This window comes from Dysidea avara, chromosome 10 (genome assembly GCF_963678975.1).
Source record: "Dysidea avara chromosome 10, odDysAvar1.4, whole genome shotgun sequence".
Taxonomy (NCBI): Eukaryota; Metazoa; Porifera; class Demospongiae; order Dictyoceratida; family Dysideidae; genus Dysidea; species Dysidea avara.
Window position 1 is genome coordinate 5,985,914 of NC_089281.1, and position 24,481 is coordinate 6,010,394.

At 37.8% G+C, this 24,481-nt stretch overlaps 2 protein-coding genes and 1 long non-coding RNA gene across 4 annotated transcripts; 1 reads left to right on the top strand and 2 right to left on the bottom strand.

Annotated features, from left to right (window-relative positions):
* Positions 1-4,469: 4,469 nt before the first annotated feature.
* Positions 4,470-7,305, bottom strand: LOC136237192 (uncharacterized). Its single transcript, XM_066027510.1, has 2 exons — positions 5,943-7,305; positions 4,470-5,884 (listed from the first exon to the last, which is right to left on the bottom strand). Exons 1-2 carry the CDS (start codon positions 6,387-6,389, stop codon positions 4,643-4,645), a joined length of 1,689 nt encoding a protein of 562 aa, XP_065883582.1. The 5' UTR covers positions 6,390-7,305; the 3' UTR covers positions 4,470-4,642.
* A 502-nt stretch (positions 7,306-7,807) lies between these two features.
* Positions 7,808-24,478, bottom strand: LOC136237194 (endoglycoceramidase-like). 2 transcript variants are annotated; one of them, XM_066027515.1, is made up of 14 exons: positions 24,187-24,478; positions 20,615-20,701; positions 19,081-19,184; positions 18,913-18,992; positions 17,225-17,309; positions 16,662-16,763; positions 16,534-16,610; positions 14,302-14,339; positions 14,045-14,162; positions 13,732-13,872; positions 10,499-10,540; positions 10,375-10,431; positions 9,698-9,823; positions 7,808-8,200 (listed from the first exon to the last, which is right to left on the bottom strand). In XM_066027515.1, the coding sequence occupies exons 1-14, from the start codon at positions 24,435-24,437 to the stop codon at positions 8,033-8,035; spliced, it is 1,476 nt and encodes a 491-aa protein (XP_065883587.1). In that variant the 5' UTR covers positions 24,438-24,478; the 3' UTR covers positions 7,808-8,032. The 2 variants fall into 2 exon arrangements, with proteins under 2 accessions (XP_065883587.1, XP_065883588.1); XM_066027516.1 differs by lacking the exon at positions 13,732-13,872.
* On the top strand, positions 15,148-16,150 carry LOC136237196 (uncharacterized). Its single transcript, XR_010692341.1, has 3 exons — positions 15,148-15,583; positions 15,659-15,784; positions 16,074-16,150. It is a non-coding gene; the product is annotated as an uncharacterized lncRNA (long non-coding RNA).
* Positions 24,479-24,481: the final 3 nt, after the last annotated feature.

The window sequence follows — 24,481 nt, forward strand, 5'->3', positions numbered from 1 at the left end:
GCTGATATATTTGCTTAACTCTCCACATGGTGACTGTCTTCTTGCTGAACTGTCTATAAGATTAACTGTTTGCAGCTGAACTCCCTACAGAATAACTTGTGATGTAATAAAATTCTATAATGGAATAAATAAATTAGCCGAATGCTCTATTAGGGTGACTGTTCTATTAGAGTATCTCGATCTCGCATTTGCTACACGGAGTTGGCTTTCGAATCATAACTCAGTGGTTTGTACTCCGATTCTTCTGTACTACTGCAAGGACTTTCTATGAAGATTATTCCAGCTATACATCGATTTTCAGCTCATTGCTCTAAGCGGTTTGCCTAGTAGGCGTGAAAACTAATACTTTTTTTATTCATAAAAATCGATCGCGTAATTGTGACACAGGTTGGGTTTTGTGTCATATCTCCGTGGTCTTTATCTCGATTCCTTTCAAACCACCAAAAGGCACTCCTACGATGGTTACTCCATCTACATAGCAATTTTCAACTCATTCCATGAAGCGGTTTACCCTGTAGGCGTGACAACAAATCGATCTTGTTTTACGCGAATAATCGGTCATAACTCCTGAACCATTCATCGGATTTGTACCAAATTTGATGCTAGGATTCGCCGTTGGACTCCCTTTCTGTGTGCCAAATTTCAAGGCGATCGGAGTACGCGTTTGCTTGTTATAGCAATTTTTGCAAGTGTGCGAAAAGACGAAGAAGAAGAAAAAAAAAACGAAGAAAAAAAAACGAAACTTTGGCAGCTCGTATCTCGGAAATGGCTGGAGCGATTTCCTTCATATTTGGAATGTAGACTCCCTTGGCTGGCGGGCAACTGTGTAGCAAATTTGGTTCCAATCAGATAAGTGATCACCGAGATACAAATGTGTGAAAATGACGTTTTCGTTCTTCCTGTCAATATACTCACGGGTGTGGCGCGCCGGCTTCTTGGGCCGCACGACACACTACCGTGTGTCTTGATGTTTAAATACAGTTTTACTTTTACAAGAAATCAATACTACAAGTACATTTATATAAAAATAAGAAATATGATTACAGTGAAGTATAGTATATAAGTAAGGTTACCTGTTACAAATTTATATATGCCATACAACAGTGAGCAACAAAGACACTGGGTATACTGTAGTAGTGTGTAGAATGTGGAGTACATATCATAAGTGAAATTCTTTAAGTGTAGACATTTAACTGGCATATTTTAGCAAGAACAGTTTGGTAGCAAACCAGGCTAGTGCTATCATAAATAGCTTGGGAACAATCAACTTGATTACTTCGTCAAGTAGTTTACCTCCAATCTGCATGTTGCCACTAATGTTGACTTGTAGAATAAACACACCATATACACATACATACAATAACAACATAACCAAGGATATTAATATAGTCACATTTATAAATGGAAATTTTCTTTCCAAGCTTATCGGCATATACTTAATCTCTTCTCTCATCATTTCTTGTTTCCGCATGGGGGCACAGCCTAACAGCATGGCACATACGTTGCGTTTTGATAATATGCAGGAATCGTCTTGATTACTATCTGTGCTTTCTTCTTGGGATTTAAGAATCATACGGCACCTGGCAATCACAATAAATATCATCTTAATTACAGTGGCTAATAGAACTATAAAGCAAATCACTGCAGACACTATTACTACACTGTAGAGGAAAGCTCTCAGTGGGTTCAGTATTAACCCACCTGACACAAACACTAGATGCCAAGACAGCAGTTGTACTGTCATACATGCAATCCATAAGAGAGTACCTTCAATCCAATATGGAACTTTAAAAAGCTCCACACCAAAATATTTCAGCTTGTAAACTGCAAACAGCGAAGAAAAAAATTTGAAAATGATAAGTATCCATAGCCAGATATATGGGTATACGTAAAACCACTCATGTTTCCGTTGTAAAGCACTGACCTGAAAAAATACCATTATGCTATTAGCTGGAGCACATGTTATTAATGTACTGATAACCAAATATCGTATGTTATCTATATCATTTGATGGAGTGAAAAGTTCTTCATTAGAACTCTGGCCTTCTTCCATTGTCTTGATAGTATCTTGCTTAGTATGCTGTTTATCAAGAAACTGTATATAAAGGAATGTCACCAAACCTGTAGCAAGTGATGGTAGTGCAAAGAGACTGATACAAAGTAACACCGTGTCCAGTAGATGCAGATCCACAGATACATTCTCTTTTTCACTTATACCATCAATTGAGCTTGGGTTGGATATGAAATTTAGTGTTTCCAGATCATCAGAACGAGGAAGAAATTTTGCAGCATATCCATTAAATTCAGTCCCTTTACCAAGCTTTCCTTGATCCCTGGCATACAAATCAAGCTACAGAATCAAACTCAATATATTACATTGTTCTACATATCAATATGCATCAATATTGACTTACCGACATTGTTGTTCTCAAAAGATATTCAAACATTGTTTTGTTGCTGTTATTGCATAGTGGTGGTAGCATTAGGTCAATCTCTGAAATCTCATCAAGCAATATATGAAATGAGAAATCTCTAAGTTGTGCCAGATCTAATTTCATGTAAAATGAGTTAGTACACCACTTCCACTTGGAGCAGCCCCTTATTATCCCATTCTCATCAGCTATCATTTCAGTTGGACAATTTTGTCTGACTACATTACTACTGTTGACTCCGATATAGTAGTAAGTAATGACACAAACTGGATCAATCTCTCTTTTTGGTCTAAAGAATGCTTGAGCTATTTGGTACTGGTTTTCTGGGTGGTTCAGTAGACTGTCTTCAAGTTCAGCATAGTTAGTGACACATTGGTCTTGTCCATGAACCCAGCCAAGACACAACACTAGTAGAATCAGTTTATTCATCTCTACAACACTAATGTGAACAGCTAACACTACTCTGCTTCCTCTTATATACCAACATGTTGAAACTGAAATAGTCCATATTTCTGGATTAAAAGTAAACTTACATGAAAGGAGTGTATGCTGTTATTGTTATTATACTGATTGTTTACTTATCTAACCAGTTTGTTTACTTATGTACCACAACAATGCTAATAGTGTTGTGGTTTCCTCTTTGATGTGTTAATGTACCATTGAAGTTATGCCAACACGACATAAAGATAACAAGATGTGAAACTGGAACAAGATATACTTAGTGCCACAAATTGGTGTGTGTATATATACACGTTAAGCAAATAACCTTGATTTTTCAAATCTGTACATTACCTATATGTTTAGTAGACTCTAAGCATATCAAGACATATCACTTAAAAGAGTTTTAAAAACTATTTAATCACATTTGCAACATACTGCACGCTATTATAGACATTTCTTATGTATGATGAAAGGAATTTATCACTCCCATAGTATTGGACTACTCTTGTGTAAGGCCTGGGAGGCATCTGTTATTGGCTTAGGTATTAGAAGGTATTTTTGAGATACTGACATGGTTTTCTAAAATACTGAATAATTTAGTGGTGGCCATATACATCAAGCCAGACACTTTTACACTGTAGTCAAGCACAGACTTATGTGTGTAGAAGTATATATCACCTGCTTTATATGATTTGTTTATTTTGTAATACAGTTGTCATTTTATTTGCTCCTTGAGCAACCAACACAGGTGTGGGTGTAAATGTAAATCACAACATAACAATATTTAGTGAGTATGAAAAGGTATTTAGTGATACTGAGGCTATTTTCTCAAAAATACAATACCACCCATCTCTAGCTTCATAAATATGTTTTCTGCTAAAGTTCATTAATGGTTAAATCACCAGCTTCTTCCACAGATTCTTGGTGCCTCTTGTTTAAGCATTTTTTGTTATAATAATCTCTACTAGATTGTACATGTGTTATTAGAACATGCACTAATGCAAAAATTAATGGTAATCTGCCTAATGCTGGTTGCTTGCAAAAACATGCAATCATGGTAACTGTGTTACCCCAGCAAAACTTGGTGCTAAAACTGTACTGCAATTTAAATAACAAAAATTGAATATCATGGATTTTTAGCATACAAGTGTTCTCTGTGTAGTACTGACAAATAGTATAGCTACTTGTAGCCATACATATGTAACACTGGGCTATAAGCAATTTACAAATTTTTCAAATGATAGCAGTTGACGCTGCTGTAATTACTTGGAAAAGGTTATTATGCATTCGTGGCAAGTGAAGTGTACATAATTCCACATATCACCACAGTATTAATTTCATGGTGATAAATAAACTGGATCATGTGATCTTATTTAGTGCTTAAGTACCAAACACCATAACCTTAACAAGTATCCAAGTGTCTGCATGAACCAGTCAACTTGATGTTTTTGATACTAACATGATGTTTTAACTATTGGTGAAATAACATCTGAACAAAGTGCCCCATCACAATTGTGTAGTAAAAACTGTCCATATTCAGATTGACGTGCTGGGTATCTTGTTTGGCTGCTTTGTTGTAAACCGTAAGTACTTGCAAATGTACATTCATTGTAAATGTATAATTAAAACGTTAAACTACAAAGTGCTGCGTGCTACATATGTAAGTAATAAACAATACACACAACTTACGTATAGTGAATATATTTAGTGTTGCTAACATAGTATGCATGTGCAAGGTGCAGTAACATATATCAATTCGCTGATACATTTCAGGAACTTGAAGAACAGTTTGGTCGCAAGCCGAAAAGTTTAGTAGCAAACAGGGCTAGCACTGCCATGAACAAATTGGTTATAATCAGCTTGACTGCTTCACTAGGTGATATACCTCCACTGATCTGCACATTATCAGTAATGCTAACTTGTAGGCTAAACACACCATATGTATACATGTAGAGCCAAAGCATTGTCAGAGACATTAGTATTGTAACATTCATAAAAGGAAACTTTTCCTTCAAACTTTCTGGCATCTTCAGGCACATACACGTAGTACCCTGCTCCATCTTTATATTGTGTTCTTGTTTCCACATGGCAGCACAACCAAACATCATAGTGATTATAAACTGCACTGGCTTTGGTAAACATTTAGGAAATCTATATTCTATATCATCATGGTATGTTGTTATAATGACACAGCTAAATATCAATATAAGCATTGTCTTGATGACTGTGGCCAAAAGAACTATAAAGCAAAGCACTGCAGAAAATATAACTGCACAGTAAAGCGAAGCTCTCAGTGGATTTAAGATAAAACCAAGCAAGACAAATGCTAAATGCCAAGAGAGAAGTTGTATTGTCACACATCCGGTCCATAAAATAATGGTTTCTATCCAAACAGGGACATCATCCTTGAAGAATCTTGCACTGGAAAACTGTAGCTTATAAACTACCGACAATGAAGTGAAGAATTTGACCACAACAAGTACCCATAGCCAGACATAAGGGTATACATAAAACCATTCATACCTCTTCTGGAGAGCAATGAGCTGCAAGAGCACCATTATGACATTAGCCACAATGCTGGCAACCAATATACTAATAGTCAAGTATACTATATTTTCATTTGTTGATGTGATTAAAAGTTTATCAGGTTCATTTGAAGGTGGACCTTTGCCTTCCTCAATTGAACTGCCGTCCCCTTCACTTTGACAAGAATTTTTTTCTCTTTTGCGTTGTCCATCAATGTACTGTGCTAACCATACATAAGCAATGGTCACTAAAGATCCAAAGAATGTTGGTAAGGTAATAAGACTCATACAAAGTGTTATCGTGTCAAATAGGTACAGATTTACAGTCACTATCACCTTTTCATTCAGATGATCAATTGTTGAACTTGGTCTGGACATCAAAGTCAATGTTTCTAAGTCATCAGAACGAGGAAGAAATCTTGCAGCATATCCAGTGAATTCAGTTCCTTTACCAAGTTTTCCTTGATCCCTGGCAAACAAATCAAGCTGGAGAATGAAACTCAATATAGTACATTGTTCTATTAATACATCAATATGGACTTACCGACATTGTTGTTCTCAAGAGATATTCAAACGTTGTTTTGTTACTACTAATGCATAGTGGCGGAAGCTTTAGGTGAACATCAGAAATTTCATCAACTAATATATTAAATGAGAAATCTTGAAGTTGAGCTAAATTTAATTTCATGTAAAATGAGTTAGTACACCATTTCCACTTGGAGCAGCCCCTTATTATCCCATCTTCATCAGCTATCATTTCAGTTGGACAGTTTTGTCTGACTACATTACTACTGTTGACTCCAATATAGTAGTAAGTAATGACACAAACTGGATCAATCTCTCTTTTTGGTCTAAAGAATGCTTGAGCTATTTGGTACTGATTTTCTGGGTTGTTCAGTAGACTGTTTTCAAGTTCAGCATAGTTAGTGACACATTGGTCTTGTCCATGAACCCAGCCAAGACACAACACTAGTAGAATCAGTTTATTCATCTCTACTGTAAACAACTAACTGCCTCCTCTTTTATACCAACATGTTGAAACTGAAAGAGTTTCATGTCCAATTCATATCTGTGTTTTCAGATTAAAAATGGAGTGTATATTGTTATTATACTGGTTGTTTTCATAGCTGTACTGTGGGTAATCCCTTTTAACCAGTTTGTTTACTTACTTACCACAACAATGTTAATGGTGTTGTTATTTCCTCTTTGCTTTGTTATAATAGTGTAAAAATAAACTTTACTAAGCGTAAAGGTCACAAAAGAAACTGAAACAGGAAACCTCTGAATCTATTTTGTATAGTATTCCCATGTATAGAAAGAAAGCTTACGTAATTCTTGTAGATACTGACTGTCATATGTCTGATTCATCCACTATTCTTCTTTCGCAGTGCTTAAAGATTATAATGAAAGCAAAATTTGTCTCACACACTAGTGTATCCGTACATCTGTGTATTACAGCCCACTCCAGATAACCAGTGTAAGGAACATCAACCAGTGAGTAGTGTTGACAATATATCAACCACCAATCCACCATAATTAGCCACATGCAAATACGTTATGAATTTTATGTAAGCTTCTTGTCAGTTTGATAGCAGCTATGACCTTAAAAAAAATGTCTTAGTGCTTAATAAGCGGTGTACGACATTACTCTAACCCTTAAGAAAGAGTCCACAGGCACCTGAGAGACTGTACCTACCACTCAAGACATAAATGAACATACAGTTGATCGTAACATTAATGCTGCTTTGTTGCATGTTCATAATTAAATTGGACCAGCATGATGTAAAATTGATACACGACTAATAGCCCATATATGGGTAATTTCACATCTGAATTACATCACCATGCTCAGTTAAAATTGTTACTAAACAGTAGTAGTTTTGTCCTAAATGCTCTAAGGCAACACATTTGGCTGGCCTTTAATTTTTTGCTTTATAAGATGTTTTGATAATCTTCATAGCTATAGCTATGCTCACATATACAGTACATGTACTGGGAAGTAGTTTAGACCATGCTGTAGGATCTGGTTAGCAGTACAACATCGAGTGCTGTAATCCACTTTTTGTATGCAAAACTAAATATTGAGATACTCTAATAGAACAGTCATCCATGCAAAATAATTCTCATTCAGTGTGTAAATCATACCGCATTATATGAAAATATTTTTTCACACAACAAAATAATTTCAGGAATTTTTTTTTGCATGAAAATAAAGTGAATTACTAGACAGTAACAGATTGTTGAAGTCAAATTTCAGAAACTTTCACTTGTTTGTAAAGATTTACATCTTGTGAATACCACTCAGTTTACGCTTTTGTACCAGATTTATTGAAACAAGTATTAATGTATGTTTAGCTACATCCATACTAGAAAATTATAGATGATACTGCTATAAGTATATACCTGGGATACAACAAATATAACCAATTATAAACTTTGCAACCATAAATGTAACAGACTAATGTACTATAATCATTCATAATACAAGAATATTAACAAAACATCAGTTAAAACAAACAACTACAGACACACCCAGTTGCTGTATTAGCTATATTTACATAAGGGAATTATAGACACACCTATCATATTAGTATATCTGCACACATAATAATATTTACACACAAGTTGTTTATTTCAACGTGACACTATATGGACAGTAATGGATGCTCCAGGTTTTAGTTTAGTTGTGTCATGTTCAACATGAAACATGTTGTCATGAGGAGTGTGCCATGTGACTATATCCTTTGGTGTAACAGTGGCCGTGTATCCACGAGGATAGTGTAACTCTTCATTCATGTAAATCTGTAGTATGTACATACAGCTGTAAGAGTAGTACAGTGATATAAGCACATGTGTGGAACCTGCTGACCCTGTTAGTAAACCTGGTTATACCCATAAATTAGACCTTGTTTAATTAAACAGAATCCTGTAAAGAGCCACACTTTAGGCATGATGTCTACCACTACTACATAGTGTAAAGTAAATGGGAAACTATACGATGACTACACTAACACAGGTAAGTTCTAAATGGGTGTGGCTCCATGTAAGCCTAACACATATTTCCTATAAGTGAGTGTGGCCACACCTATACCTACAGGGAGTAAACACTTTCTTGACTAGCAGTAATGGCTCCTACAGTGGGTAGTCTCAAGCGAGCGAGACTGCATTTTGAGCGTTCGATTCGTGTTGAGTAAACAAGTAGTTTGTTTTTTCCCTGCCTACCACCCCCAGCACAAAAGGCATGTGTGCTGGACACAACTGATACAACAATAATGGGGACAATTAAAAGTCCCTAGGGCCACTTACAAGGCTAAGTTCTGGGGAAGCATCAGATGATCTGTAAGGCTAAGTTCTGGGGAAGCATCAGATGATCTGTAAGAGATGGAACGGCTTCCCTGGATGCACATAGTTGCAGATTTTAAAGGAGAAAAAGACAACTACTTACCGGCTTAGTTATGTGATAACTAAGCCGGTAAGTTTATAATCAGTCAGTGGGTTTGGTTCCACGTAGCTACTGTGAGTTAATAGACAGCAATTGGGTGTGGCTTCGTGCATATCTAGTATCACAATTTCCCGATAAATTAAAGTGGGTGTGGCTCATAAAAGTACATATCCTGTTGCAAGACTAGACTATGTACAACTCGTACAATAATCTATTAGTGGGCGTGGCTCCAAGTAAGCTTGCAGACAGCAATGGACACGGTTTTGTGCTACAGACTACACTTACTAATAAATGGGCATGGCTGTGCATATGTTTGTACTGCAATAAGTGGGCGTGGCTCACAAAAGAACTGCGTGACTAGCATTAATAAGTTTCCACGACAATTTTGCTTCTCACGTGATCCTATCCAGGTCAGACCCGGATAATATCTAAACAGGTCAGACTTGGATGACCCGGAGAAAATGTGACCTGGTTGACCCAACCTGGTTTCAATGCTGGCTCCTACAGACAACAACACACCTTAATCCACGTATGCCTACAGTCTTATATATGTATTTTTAATAAGTGGACACGGCCTATTGAAAGCAATACACAACAGTTTATCCTTGCGCATGGACTAATATTTTGATTAAAGATCTTGTATATTTGTTTATATTGTGTAATCTGAAAGCATTGTGGCAAATAAGCTGGGCTGCTAGAGGACCACAGGCTATAATTCCATATCATCAAGCTTATTAATTAATAAAGAGGGTCAAACCTACCTGACCTGGATAAATATGATCCAGTTGACCAACCCTGTGTATGTGTTCAACTTTGGCCCAAACATGAAAATAAAAGGGTTTAACATAGCTGCATACCTCTGTTAGGTTAGATGTACACGATTCATATATTTTATAGTGTAACTTGAATTCACTTGTGATGTGGTTGAAAGTCATTTCTACTCCATTGCCAGCAATAGCTTGAGCATATGTTCTGCTTAATGCCTATATAACAGAAAAGAATAACGTGTAGACTGTGATGTATGTGCGTGCATGTAAGCTATAGACTCATGTTTTCTCATACATACCAAGAAACGGCACCAGTTGTCCCCTTTGGGCAATCATGTATGGTAAGCCACAAACTTAAAATTTCTCATGACCTAAGGCCACCCACTATTCTACTATTTCCCAGTACGTAACAAACTCAACAGACAAATTTCATAACAACCCCCATTCCCCCCAGTACAGTGCTCCCTTGATTATCCGACCCCCTTAGGACTAAGATGTGTTCAGATAATCAAAGCCCATTAATATGCAGAGCCCTGCTCAAATACTCTCTAATAAATAACCAAGTGTTCGAATAATAGAGGTTCGGATAATTGAGGGAGCACTGTAATCTGAATTTTAGGTTAGCAATATTTAAAAGATTACTAATAACTTCGATTTATGCATGTTAATAAAGCACCAATATTAAAAGTAATCGTTTTGGTACTGTATTGGATGAACATAAAGTAACTGACATTCAGATAACCATAAAAAAGTATGTTAAGTTTCACCTTAGCAACTGGCATGTTCATAGTTCCATTGGGATACCACAAGGACCTGCCACACCCCTAAAGGAATACAAATTAAACAGAGTTATATTAGTACACCATCACACACTATTAGCCTGCCACTTACTGTTATGCAAACATACGGTTTGTACTCCCATCCCAGCCAGGACTACAAAGATACAATACAATACAGGTAATACCATTTTAACTGACATACGAACAACATTGGTCATGTCAGACCATATGTGTGTAGGATATAGACCTTGCATGAGGATATTCTTGGATAATAAAAGTCAAGGCGAAGCCAACCAAGGACATGGTCTCTAATCTGCTTAGAAAATGGGAGCATTTTATATGGGTATATAGGTGGAGTCATTGTGGGATTCGATTATGTTGTTAAAATAAGTGCAGAAGACTGGTTGTTGAAGAGTTATAGAAACCAAAGCTCAAACCTTATTGCCACTTCGCCGCTCAAGGATAGTGCCGAATTGTAGTAATGTCACGAGTTGACAAGTGAGTTGTTTCCAGTGCCTATATCACAGCAGTGTGAAAAAAGGTATATAGAACAGTTACAGACACAGCTTGAGTTGATTACAATAGTAGTGAGTTGTCACAAGTTGTTGTTTATGGTGCCACAACAGAATGAAGACCAGGCACAATGTCAAGCATGGACCACACCCATCAAAACTCTTCTACGAGGGCGTAATGTATTTCACGGACTGGACTCATGGACTGGACTCACGCACTGAGCTGGAAACAGCTTTTAAACAATAATCCAGGCATTATCCATCTCTTGCAACACTGGAGACACCATTATCGAGCTACAACTGCTGGTACTGCTCTTCCTTACAAGTCAACAAACTAGCGCGTGCACTAATTAATTAGAATACACTTACGATACACCAGTACTAGCAATGATAAAGCGTGAGAGAGGCTATTGTTGTAGCGCAGATGTTTTTCATTTGTTGCTCCAGTAGTTAGCACTAGTGTTAGGCCTGTAGTGATGAGCCAGTTTATTTGCATAGCCACTCGCTGGGTGGTGCCACCTATAGCTATCCTGCTAAGAATTATTACCGGCTCATCTCTACAACCCTAGCATTAGTGCTAAAGCAATAAAGGAAAACATCTGCGCTACAACAATAGCCTCTCTCACGCTTTATCACTGCTAGCACTTGTGCATCATAAGCGTATTCTAATTAATTAGTGCACGTGCAAGTTTGTTGATTTGTAAGGAAGAGCAGTATCAGCAGTTGTAACTCGATAGTGGTGTCTCCAGTGTTGCAAGAGATGGATAATGCCTGGATTATTGTTTAAAAGCTGTTTCCAGCTCAGTGCATGAGTCCAGTCCGCGAATTACATTAGCCATTCTATGAGGAAGCTTACTCATGTAGGTCGTTGGTAAAATCCTTAGTAGAACAAAATAAAGAAGCTTAAAACACTTTAGAAAATAGATGCGCACAAAACAGAATTTTCCGTGATATCTCTGGACTTGTCCGTTCATTGTAATAAACGTAGCTGAAATGCAAGGGGGTGGCACTCCAATATATCCTGTACTCTGATCTTCGTCCTTGGTCAAAGTCAAAGTCAAGCTAGAATTTTGCAGCTGGTCAAAGAACAAGTTTGATTTGTAAAGTGTATACCACGATCGATACTTTTAGAATAACAACGTGAACGTAAATATACAGAATTTCGGTCAAGGGTCAAGCACAAATTTTAGTAAAAGTCAGAGGTCAAGGCTTATTTTTTGAGTTTGACCACTTTGACCGAGGACGAAGATCGGAGTACAGAATATATTGGAGTGCCACCCCTTTGAAATGTTAGACTCTACCTCCCATAATCCAATTCTTTTAGGCGTGATTATAAAATGAATAAAGCGGTCAAACTTGTGTTGGCTTGTGTTGGCTGTGAGCTACTAACCTGTAATGTTTGGGAGAGCAGAGCAAATCAATGATCGAAGTGAGATTTGCAATACTTGAGGTCTTTCAAGTAGGTCTTTTAAGTGGATTTTAAAGACCTCATTATCTTCCAAAGATCAAAATATATTATACATGCCACTATTCACGTTTACCTGAGCCCCGTCAAAAACAGTAATGTCAAAAAGGTGAACCCACTCCCAATGGTATTATAATACTCCTGTTTTTGTAAATATCAAAGCACTTTTTTGGCTAAGCTTTTGGGCAGCAAAAGTCATATAACAAAAGCTATTAAGAGCTCATGAACTGAGGTAAAAAGAGTTTCTATTTTTGGATATTTCAAAGTGGCCCTGCTTTTGTTAATAAACCTCCAACACCTGCTGCTTCCTTTAATATTAAAACAGAACTGGTTTTGTGTGATCCAATGTACCCACGTATTTATTAGCTAATTAAAGTGAAGTGTAAACACCCAAATGGGTAGGTTGAAATCACTGTTGTCTGTCCAACATATAGCAACACAGTACAAGTTGTTGATAATGTTCACTGTTTTCTTTATAAAGCTGGGAGATAATTTAGATAAAAAGATAATCTAGATACCTAAATCATCTATCGTAAATTAGATAATATTTTCATTATCGAGATAATAGCAAATCCCGTAATCTAGTGTATATCAACCACAGTAAGATGGAAAACCTTTGGAAAGGTATCACATTAAATGAGGAACAGGTAAAACTTGACGTTACAAGTACTTTATGTCAAAAAATTGTGCTTACAATATTACATTATTATCAAGATAATATCGATTTTCGAGATAAAATGGTTGTCACTTATCGAGATATAGGTTTTAGTATTATCACACAGCCCTATTTCTTTGGTTAAATACCACACTTTTAATAGTAGCCACAATCAAGTGGCGCCACAATTGGTTTCAAAATAAGGGCTTAAACATCATTTTTTGAGCATTGAGTAGAGCTGAGCGATAGTACAACTATCATAATCACGATTTGATAGTAACTTTTATATCGCAATAACGATAGTATAACGATAGTATCACGATAGTTGCTAGCAGTATCTAGCATTGAGTAGCAATTGATTTTGAATAGTCGCCACATCAATTTTTGGAACAAAGGTAATAAATGCTGCAGAGTTTAATGAAGTAAATACGGTATACACTCATCAAAGCTCATGTTTTGTTTTAATAACAGGTGTATCATTGGTGTATACATCTGATGATCTGTCCACCATACACACATACATACATACATACATACATACATACATACATACATACATACATACATACATACATACATACATACATACATACATACATACATACATACATACATACATACATACATACATACATACATACATACATACATACATACATACATACATACGTACATGCATACATGACATGTGTGTATATACGATTAAAACGCACTTGGAAGTATCTATCTGCTTCATTCATTGTAGCAAACATCAGATCACTTACAGAGCCAATGCCAAATTCTGTAAGGAAACTAGCACAACCTAATCTCTTAGTATCTTTAGCTCTTTCAGAAAACTGTTCTTCAACAGTAAACTACAATCAAGCAGAGACAAAATGCTAGTCTTTTTAACAACCAGGCACATGCCCACAGCTGACTATGGGCATGCACCTGATTTATTGAAATTACTTAGCAAAATATTCTGAGTATACATATGTAACATGTATGTCAAATATTTAAGAGATGTGCTGTCTATAACAAATTTACCTGTGGTGGTTCATAGAAGTGATATGACAGAACACTTCTATTACAGTACGCTGTCCCACCTGGTACTTCTTCAAAACCATCTGATAAATAACCCCATGTCACTCCCTCAAAGTATACACTGGAATCAGCAGACAACACAGTGACTATGTGCAGTACTACAGTAGCACTCGTGTGTAGAAATTACTATATAGGTTGTATATACTGCATGTATACCCCATATAATGTGATGGTGTTACGGTACTAAAACTTGATCATACCAATGTTGGTCATCATATTTTCTGATTTCATGGTTCACCTACACATGTATAAAAAAAACATAGCATAGTTTTTTTTTTTAAATTTAATAATATAAACAATCAACAAGAGTGAGAACAATAAACAACATTCAATGTGATGGTAGCACTTGACCCTCAGATAATGTAAGGTCAAGTGCACCGATAGTCACTGGGCTGCCATGATGAGACCTGGCTCCACACAAGCAGGTTTAAGCTGACCTCAGTAAAGAAAAACTGGTGGAGCATCTAATCCAGGACACCACAATACTATACTATGGTCTCTCTTAGCAGCAAGCAGAAATGCCAACCTCTTGTAAGCAGTAGTGGCCGCCCACCCATTCCCCCAAAAGTAGAGAACACCAATGGGATGAAAGAACCCATTTCAACATCTCTTACACACTGCTCACACTTATGCTGTTTGTCACGCTCAAACCTTCTACACAGAGAAGAAACTGTTGTGTTTCAATAACTCGGAGCAGTGGGATTAAAAACTCTTACGTCAAAGAAAGCCCTTTGATGACGATTTTATCCAAAAATAATAATTAGTCATACATATGTAAAGTATGCAGTATGTAAAATTATGTACTGATTATCAAGGTGTAATGAAGTTCACAAATGTGAAAAGGACAAGTAGTCTTGACACATACAGAGTATTGCACAATACAATACTTTTAATGGGTAAAATGATTACAAAGGACTAGACTGACTTCATGTGGTTGTTGTATGAGTTCCTGACTTGACTGTCAGAGTGAACACCTATGTGTTCCCACCCAACACTAACATGCTTTTTGATAAATGATTCCAATATTTAAAAAGTAATCCTAATTGGGGCGAGCCTGAGCGAGTCCCACAATTGCAGTACTCTATTCGACCGTACGATCGTCGCGTTCCCAAACGTTTACGCAAAGAACACGGAAAGTCCCACACTGTTAGTAGTCCATTGGACCGTCGTACGACTTTTGCGTTCCCAAACGTTTACGCAAAGAACACGGAAAGTCCCACACTGTTAGTACTCCATTAGACCGTACGATCGTCGCATTCCCAAACGTTTACGCAAAGAACACGGAAAATCCCACACTGTTGGTAGTCGGGACCGTCACATTCAGTTTCCAAAAATTTACAGTGGTCACTTTTATTGCACGTGGCGCGATGTGACCATGGCGAGTGTTGAAAGTGCAGAACAGAGAGAAGAAAGGCTCAGAAGAAGAAGGGAGCGCGATAGGCTCAGAAGAGAGAGAGAAACCGAGGAGGAAAGACAAGCAAGGTTTGTAAACGCAAATAGCCGGTACATGCACTAAGTGCAGCTTGCTACCTGTGCCTTTCGAAAATACTACTGTAGGTTGGCTAGGCGAAGACAATATGAAAGAATTAGACGCGAGAGCGTGGATGAACACCAAAGGCTTACCAGAAGACAGCAAGATCGGCGTACACGTGGAACAGAATCTGATGAACAGAGGGAAGCAAGGTGCTACCGGGTAAAATAGGACTGTTGATGGGTGTTAAATGCATGTATCTTTAATTTGTAACACATTAAGTTTATCAAAGAACTGTGTATTAAGTACTTTCAATAAACTAAGTGAGGCTGTGTTGATAGCCATCTAAATTGTATGTCAACATAAGTCAGTAATAAGCTGACTATACTGTTTTTTTGAATATGGGATTTTATGTGACCCACTAGGCAAAAACCCGACTTGCTTACATGTTTCTTGATATAGCTCATCACATAATAAAAATTGATTATACTTTTCATATAGATTGGCTAGGAGGAGGGAAAATTATAGACGTAGACGTGATGCTATGAATGCGGAACATTCTGAAACAGCACTTGAAGGTGTGGAATGCAATAAAGACAATACGCAATTAGGGTGTTTACCTGTATTGTTGCATCCCTAATGTGTATAGCTAGCTATACAAGTCTTTTAGCTATAGATCAGGCTCGCCCCACAATGCTTTTAGCATCTGTCTAGTTATATAGGATTGGAGGTGGACATGGTCAGTGGACTGGCGTATGTGCTGATATCTCTGTTACACAGGCCACAAATGATTGCTTTATTAGAGTATTTTCATCATATGTATTTACAATAATACATTTGTTCATAGAATTAAAGGAACAATTTCCTAATTTGATAGAAAAGGATTTTTCCTTAGTACCAGACATGGCTTAGTGGTTGTTCTAAACATGATTCAACATGCTCATTACACAATTACACTTACAACATCATAAGCATTAGCCAAGTTCTTTTTATCTGCTACAGTTGGTAACAGAAGTGTTGGGTCAGCAAATATATCACCTGTAGTATCACATGGTCACAGTGTGTCATGTTAAGATGATGGGGACCCACCTGCCCATGGCTCATTGATGATCTCATATCCTAACACAAATTTGTTATCTGAAAATGTGGATGCAACTTTCCCCCAGAACTCTGCCATACTAGTCAGCAAACCTACAGATGTGTAAGAGAGTGTATATGTAACAATACAATATAGTAAAATTCACGTACTTCAGTAAAGAAATACATATGTATATAACTTACAGTATAATACATAGTAATTGTGCTTGAATTATATTTGAATGGACCCACACTTCACACAGTATACACATACATATTCGCATACATTATGATGCATACATGAGACACTTGTGAATGTGCGTGTGTATATAATTATGTGCATGTGTGTAGTGCTTGTGCGTGTATTTAGTGTGTGCGTGTGTGTGTGTGTGTGCGTGCGTGTGTGCGCATTCATGTGTGCGTAGCGCATGCATGTGTACATGTGTATGTGTGTTGTATAGCTGTGTGTGCTGCATGTGTGTAAGCATGAGTGTGATTCTCTCTCCAATCAACATAAGATACAAGTACTATAAAGTACATGAATCTCCCAATCATTTAATTATGATAGTACATACCATTAGTGTTATTGTAGATACTCTGGTAGGCAGCACTAGTAGCAGCAGAGAACTGATAGGAGGTCCAGTCAAACTTTGCACAATCCTGTAACAACGTGAGTAGTATAAATACACAGTTCAATCCCTGGCCTAAATACACTCACAACCAATATACGCACGCACACGTATGTACATACCGTATATTGGGAATGATTCACAAAAGAAAATATTCATGAATGGTCAATCTTTTCCTGATTCATGAGAAAACGTTTGATTTATCGTGTGAAGTAATTTAGGAATTGGGTTCGTACCTACAATTGGTCAGTCATGGGCACGCAGTCACACACACCTGATAAATAAATTGTTACTGTGGTGTGTTGACCATGACGTGTTCCATGGATGGCTGATTTGCAGTAGAGAGTGAGTAACATTCATGATACTAAGCAGATGATAGGCATGCTGTAGTGAATTGACTGAAGTATTTGTCCCACTTCTCTTAAGTAACAACGTTTACATCTCTGTTTGAATCATGTGGCGGTGTACAGTATGTGACTGTGTAGTGTCATGAGTAGCAGTTCAGCATGATGCAAAAACTTAGCCTCTTGCGGTAATGATCAAAGCCGACTAAATTGTTACATGATTCAAAAACTACAAAGCTCAGTCTTCCCACTTGCTGTATGAATGCTGAACTAAGGAGGGTTGGAGATTCTGTGAAAGTAGTTTGCTAAAGGAATAACAAGTTGATGTTGTGCTACTTCTGAAAAAAAACCAGGCGACATGCAGCTAGCTAACTCATCTGGAGCTATGCATTACTATTTTATTAAATAGGTTTTTGGTTGTGTAATAACACATAAATAATTTATTGGTTCATGAAATTTTTGTAATTCTTCAATTATGTTGCTATATATGCACTGCTAAGAAGCGCTTGTTAAACAAACCACTTTTAACATTATGCACAGAAGTATCTTCTAAACTGTTTTATAGTTTGACTATCATGTTTTTTCCCCACAAATTCTCTCAACAAAGCCTCAAAGCTACTCTTCATTTTCATTCACGTACGTGGGGGATACCCCTCCTTTCAACCTTCAAAGGGATAGGCTATTCCTGGTACAAGGCCTGCACCATTACTTTAAAGTTGTGAAATGTTTGTAAAACCCGAAGGGAAGGTAATTCACAAAGTCTGAGGAGAGTTGTCACACTTGTATTTCAGATTGCTGAAAAGAAACTACTTCAGAGCAAAGTTTCCTGTGTGGAAGTTTAATATACACACTTCAGTTTGCTTTTCCTTCTTATGTAAAAGTTGCTTTTCCTTCTTATGTAAAAGTTGCTTTTATCATTTGCTCACGTGGGTGCGTACAGGTAGATAGGGACACACACACACACACACACACACACACACACACACACACACACACACACACACACACACACACACACACACACACACAATTTTTACGAAAACAATTTCAGTAAACCAGGCGCGCGCCCACAACCAGCCTTCAGCTGGCTGTGGGTGCATGCCTGGTTTAAATGTTTTTCAGGGGGGCATCTTGAAAAAGACTGGGAAATTATGCAAAAAATCATTAAAATATTTACAAATGCATATAAAATTGCAAATTCGTGAACCGTTTCTTCTGCATAGATTCCCAATATATGGCACATTACATGACACACATCCTATATATACAGTGTACTATATACACAGATACCTCAGGTTTAGGATAACCAGTTTTGGGATCATAATCATATGGAGCAGCACCTCCCAGTGGGAAAGGAAATCCTGGAGCATCTACATATGGAACAGTAAATAATAAGATATACTATACAGACACATATACAATGTGTGGTTCTACACACTCATTGTTAATGTCACTAACTTCCGGTATACACGGCCCAGTCAGGTACTCCTTCACCACAAAACTTCTCAGACAACACATCTTGGTGACAGTCCAGTAGGGAGTATATCCCATACTGGCCAGCCCTGTGATGAAATATATATTCAGAGTGATATTTAACTGCACACTAAAACAGCGCTCACTTTACAAAGTTCTCTAACATGGGGTGATTGGAAGGTATGCCATTTAGAGGTTGTCTATGAATTGTTGATGTGTGTGTGTGTGCATGCATAGCAGCAGTCAACATCATTTGAGAACAGCTTTGCCAACAGTGTAGTGTACGTACATTGTGCAGCAGGACCTCCGTAGGGAGCAGGATATGGCAAGACATAAATGCAGATTAAAGGCAGTGTACCAATAACAGGTGCTCTACAGCGTTCTACTTGTGTAAGATGGTAGAGCTGTGCAAAAACAAAATTTTAATCACCGGTTTATTGGTAACCAATAATTGATGATAATCGGTTAATTGGTACAATTAAATTCCACTATTTAGGCATGGTTTATAACAGTAAATATATCTTTATGGACCACATGTGCTTCTGTGATTGACATTATATTTGTATTGATTAAAGTTGGTGACTATTGATACATAACAAAATGCATTATACCAAGACCCAGTCACTGAATTACTGTGATTGGTGTAATCAGCACTCAAAAGCTAATCAAATTATAGTGTGCATTTAAGTAAAATAATTGGGAGCTGATTATCAGTTATTTAATAATTATCACCGGTTATTGGAGTTTTGGAAATCTTTGATCGATTATCGATTATTCAATGAATGTGAACAGCACTATAAGATGGTTTAAGAGTAAAGGAGGGTGGTCTTGTTGTATATAACTGTCATGAAACAAGCAGTAACATCACAGATCATGTATCTACTTTACCAGTGAAAAACAGAGTACATGGTTCTGTATGTGAAAGGTCTTTTTACCGGACTAGTGACCTGAAACGACCTAAAACGACATAAGTGTTTGGCAGAAAGATCACTGCCAGTTAAAGAAGGCCATTCAATGTTTGTTGCGTCACCTTTGGTTCTGTAGCAAAGGGACTAACTGTTCACAGGTGCAAGGCTGACAAGGCGATGTCTTGAGCTTCTTCATACCACGTGACCTTTATGGCAGTGGAGAGGAGGTGTGTATGTGTGTGTGTGTGTGTGTGTGTGTGTGTGTGTGTGTGTGTGTGTGTGTGTGTGTGTGTGTGTGTGTGTGTGTGTGTGTGTGTGTGTGTGTGTGTGTGTGTGTTTAAGATACTTCAATAGAACATTTAGCTGCTCAAATACTGCAGTACAGTTTCGGAAATATGGATGTCGATATGTATATATTATGCTATCAACTATAACAACAACAAAAATGAGGTATTGCATTAAGAAAACAGAGTAGCACCTAACACATCAATATTTACACAGTTGTGATGGAACTAACATGTTATTCAGCTAAGCATTACACCTGTGAGGGAAGCACATAGGCCAGCTAAGACTGTTAACAATGATATCATATACACAAACTATATACTCACATATCCACCAAGTCTTTCATCATGGTGAGGTATGTTTCATTGTACTGGCCTCGTTGTGGTTCAACTCCTGGCCACATCATTCCCAACCTATAAGGATTAAAGGATACCACATTATCAATTGCAATTTAGGTACCACCATAAGAGAGTACGTATGTATCTATTAGTGTGTTTACACTAATAGCTCCAGCTCGGTACGGTACAGCACAGTACGGAATGCTACGTTCTAAGTGCGTGTTTACATTGGTAAGGAAATAACCGTGCTGGGCAAGTTTATACATAAGCACGTGATGGCTAAAGTATCGTCCTACGAGATGCCCTCGCTGTTTTCAAGCTCGTTTCAAGCTGTTGCTGTCGTACAAGTTACCAGCAATCCGTTTGAGGGACAATATCAGCGGCTACCGCTTGATGAACAGCTCATTTCAAGTCAAACTTGGTAACTGGACTTCGTTTCACGTTTGGCCATGGTAGAAGCCATCGTATTTACGTACAGCAGCTAAGGATATAGCAAGGTTTGTTTCAATTTGTCTACCGTGCCGTGCCGTACCGAGCCAGCACGGTTGAAGTAGCAGGGCCAGGCGATCCCAGCACATAACGGTTTGGCTTGGATCGATACCCGTTTACACCAGCAAAATTAAGCGTACCGTGCCGTGCTGTACTGTGCCGTACCGTGCCCAACTGCTAGTGTAAACGCACTATATGATGATTCCAATAGCAAGCACATGATGTCCAGAAACCACCGTCAAACTTACAATCTAAGGTTACATCAAATAAACAGGTACTGTAAAACTATGCTATAGGCCTTGTATTGATTGATCTGTAACAGATAGGTAGCTTGTTGCTGATAGTATCCCAGGGAGCTGAAACATCACAGCTCCAGTAAAGCAATGTACAATAACTAATAGGTACAAGTAAACATAATAGACGATATGCATACTATAAATTTTCTAATAAACACATGATTCTTTAACACGTCACAATGGTGATTGAATGTATTGTGGTCTATGGGGAAAAGTGCAAGTCACTTCATTCCGTCTATAGTAGACCAGCTATGGATGATTTTTCGACAGCAACAAATTCCTCCAACTCGAAAGTAATGTGTTGCAATTGAGAAGCCGCACCCGTAGCTCTAGTGGTGAGTTATTGTCTAAGCCGCATTCGCTGCCCATACTTTTGTATGGGATTCCCGAGAATCAGTCACCGTTGAGACTCGGTGCCATACAAGCCTAATTATTTATCATTTTTCTTTATTTAGTATGCATATCGTCTATTACAAAAATATACATAAAATAATAATTATTGACCGTACTATGACCTTATATAGTAGTTGTAGAAGTGAGAGGGGCAACTCCCCTATAGAGCATTTTCAACACGTGATCTCCATTACGTAATTTAAAGTTTCGCCTACGCGTCCACCATATTGGTGAACCACTGTACTGGTGCTCTAATATCTATGGGTGAACTGTGTAATAGTTCGCTCAGTGTATCGTGTTTATAGTATTCTACTGGTGTTGAAGAGAACTCGTACTAGAAGTGGAAGAGAAGTACACTCTGACAATTTTTTACAAGGTTGATTAGTAACTGCTCGAAGGGGCGGACTAAAACAAGGACTCAAAATAGATCCTCCGTTCAACAGGGAATTTTTCTTAAAGGCTATCCTGGACAAGTTTCGTTACTCTGTTTGCTGTTGTTACTAAAGGTATTGGCTACTGGCCGGAGTACCACCCGTGATTTAACTCAGCAGATCCACTGTAGCTGAGTTCGAGCTACAGTGTGAATGGTTCAGGCTCAGCCTGATTTTTAGTGAGATATGAACTCTGTATGTCTTTGTAAATGTTATTACTAATTGTTCCATGATAGAACTATGATGTTCTATGATTCTTTGGTCCATTGTATATGTAGCCAGCTGCCACCTAGAAATACTCAGTGCACATATTGCAATTGGGATTGCTGAAAGGAAGACTCTGGGAGGTGCCTTTCACAGACCTTGCAATGAATGCTATACTTTTTAGGTATTACTGCTGAGGTGATGAGACTGAATATGTTAAAGTTGCCTTTATGTTTGATGACTTATTACAGTGTTCCTTCCTTTATACGGCCATATCTGAACTGTAGAAATGATAGTTTTGTTACAGTAAGCTAGTGTGCATTCTATTAGACTAATTGAACAGTTCTGTACAGAAATGAATGAGCTTCAATTTCATTTCAATTATCTGAACATACTCTGGGTTCAGAAAAACCTTTCTGACATGATTGTCATAACTGTGGCTTATCCAGTGTATGTAGATGTGAGAAGTTAAATTACATTTATGTAGTGCTGATGGGACACATGGACAGACATGACAACATTTAATCAGAAGTGATCAATTCCCCTGATGTGTGTACTGTTTACGTCATAAATTGCAGATACTGGTTTCCTGGTAAACAGTGCATGGAGCCCAAGAATATGGCTGTTTTTCTATAACAAACCAACAAATCTTACAAACAACACAAACACGTGGACTGATCCATCTGTTGTTAACAATAAAAATACATATAAATTTTCTGGACATCTACGATCTAGTCTACCACTCTAATTTTGTAGTTGATCATGACACTTGAGTTTGTATGCAGGTGTGCAGAAGATCTTCACACAACCCCGTTTGTTTGTGTGCAGCACTCGCCATGGAGAAACAACTACTATATTATCTGTAAATTGTCCAATAAGACAAAGTGTCTATAGTCATACCATCACGGCACATGTGGCACTCAGTAAAATCCAGCTTATTGAGATTTGCATTTGCTGGGCATACTTCAGCAGTCATACCTTACTTTCATGTTAGTTCTGACAACCCGAGCCTATCCAACACCTAGTAAGCCATACCAAGTGCTGTACCTGGGTGTTGTTATTGCTGGACAGCAACTTAAAATGAGGACAGCATACAGGTATCAGCATGATCACTGCAAAGGCAGATTCAGTAAGGGGCCTTTTGATGTAACATCAAAATGTCTGGTTTTTAGCAGTTATAATACATGTGTTCATCCCACTCCTATATACAGGCTGGTCTCCATACCATGGCATGAACAAAATATTTACAAACTATAGATGGTGCAGAGAAGGCCAACAAGGTTGTTGCGCTATATAACAAACGTAGCTAGCTATAGTGGCCTCCTTACGCGGAAATGTTGAACAGCCTACCCATCCCAGTCCTTTGACATTGAACCACTACACACTGGAATGATCACTCTTGTCAGGGATGCCAATAAACGGGTGTTTAACACGAGAAATTCCCTCGAGATTCTTTATAAAGAACGGCTTCTTTCAGCTCAATCCCGGCACCTTTCGTGCTTATTAATCACCCTCCTAGCCTCTAAAGCACTGCCAAAGATGCAATTCTCTTCCACAGCAACCATGACTTCTCTCCACTGCCAGAAGAATGCTGTAAACACACTATACTGAGCAAACTATTATACGGTTCACCAGTGCTTGGTTCACCAGTATGGCGGACGCGTAGGCGATATTTGAAGTTACGTAATGTAGATCACGTGTTGAAAATGCTCTATATTAGTATTACAATAATTTCTATATAGCGCACCTGATTCCATTTAGTCCCAGTTTTTGCAAAGCTTGCATATCTTCTTTAGAGAATGACCAATCCGGATCAAACTTATCAACAATGGGGATCCATGGAGGTCCTTTCACTACCACGTTCACTCCATGAAAATATCGTTCCCTGTCGCTTGCATCTACCACTCGATTGCGATTCACGTCCACTTGTAATATATCTACGCTTTCCACAGATATTGCAAGCAATACTGGTAGTAACGGAAGCCAAAAAGATGCCATGCTGCCGCTTCTGAAGAAGTTACGTCATAAGCGCGTTTAAATTT

Bases quoted from the DNA above. Each gene is read 5' to 3' on its own strand.
- LOC136237192 (XM_066027510.1), bottom strand. From the start codon at position 6,389: ATGAATAAACTGATTCTACTAGTGTTGTGTCTTGGCTGGGTTCATGGA. The intron at 5,885-5,942 runs GTAAGTCCATAT...TTCATTCTCCAG, and splicing joins TCTTGAGAACAACAATGTCG to CTTGATTTGTTTGCCAGGGA.
- LOC136237194 (XM_066027515.1), bottom strand. From the start codon at position 24,437: ATGGCATCTTTTTGGCTTCCGTTACTACCAGTATTGCTTGCAATATCT. The intron at 13,873-14,044 runs GTAAATTTGTTA...GCTTGATTGTAG, and splicing joins ACTTCTATGAACCACCACAG to TTTACTGTTGAAGAACAGTT. The intron at 9,824-10,374 runs GTGAAACTTAAC...TCTGTTATATAG, and splicing joins TGAACATGCCAGTTGCTAAG to GCATTAAGCAGAACATATGC.